At 40.8% G+C, this 865-nt stretch overlaps 1 protein-coding gene across 1 annotated transcript in view; it reads right to left on the bottom strand.

Moving 5' to 3' along the window:
• The window catches only part of ADAMTS12 (ADAM metallopeptidase with thrombospondin type 1 motif, 12), a 390,158-nt gene that overhangs the window by 24,926 nt on the left and 364,367 nt on the right, over positions 1–865 (bottom strand). The window contains exon 22 of the mRNA XM_010853830.1: positions 439–579. Coding sequence (XP_010852132.1) covers positions 439–579 — 141 coding nt within the window. The remainder of the gene's footprint in view (positions 1–438; positions 580–865) is intronic.

Here is an 865-nt window from a genome sequence, read left to right as displayed (position 1 = left end):
CATAGAGAATAGACCTATGGGCATGAGGAGAGGGGAGGAGAGGGTGAGATGTATGGAAAGAGTAACATGGACACTTACATTACCATATGTAAAATAGATAGCCAACGGGAATTTGCTGTATGTCTCAGGAAACTCAAACAGGGGTTCTGTATCAACCTAGAGGGGTGGGATGGGGAGGGAGAAGGGAGGGAGTTTCAAAAGGTAGGGGACATATGTATATGTGTGGCTGATTCATATTGAGGTTTGACAGCAAACAGCAAAATTCTGTAAAGCAATTATCCTTCGATAAAAAATGAATAAATACATAAAACACACTTTAAATCAATGGACACATTAGACATTTACAGGAATAATATATGACTTTAAACATCAAAAGAAAACAAATGCTATTTTTTAAAAAGACTAAAACAAATGAAAGAGATTATAACTGATTCTTACCGGGTCCCAGTTTCCAGCGGCCCAGTGACAGCAAGGCTGCCCGCTGCAGGGTGTGGTGGACATGGGCCTTTCAGTCCAGTCACAGAGGCCTGGACAAGTCACTCCTCTCTTCTGAACTCCGCCTCCACAGGAGCTGGAACACTGGTCCACAAGAGGAACAAGGTCAGGTGAAAATCACAAGGCATCATTTTCAGAGATAAAGGGTAGGGACGTGGCCCTTTCCACTGTGTCTGCAGTGCGTGACACTGCACCGGGAAGATATGAATACTCAGTGGAGGCTGAGTAAATGTTTATTTAAAAAAATACTTGACAGTTCATCGCTAGTTCCATACTCTGTATTTCAACCCATTCATCCCCCAATAATTTAGTAAGAGGGTTTTTATTTTCCTTTTCAGTTCAGAAATTAAAAAAAAAAAAAAAAAAAAAT

Source organism: Bison bison, unplaced genomic scaffold (genome assembly GCF_000754665.1).
Source record: "Bison bison bison isolate TAMUID 2011002044 unplaced genomic scaffold, Bison_UMD1.0 scf7180017864331, whole genome shotgun sequence".
NCBI lineage: Eukaryota > Metazoa > Chordata > Mammalia > Artiodactyla > Bovidae > Bison > Bison bison.
This window is presented reverse-complemented; position numbering and strand designations above follow the sequence as displayed.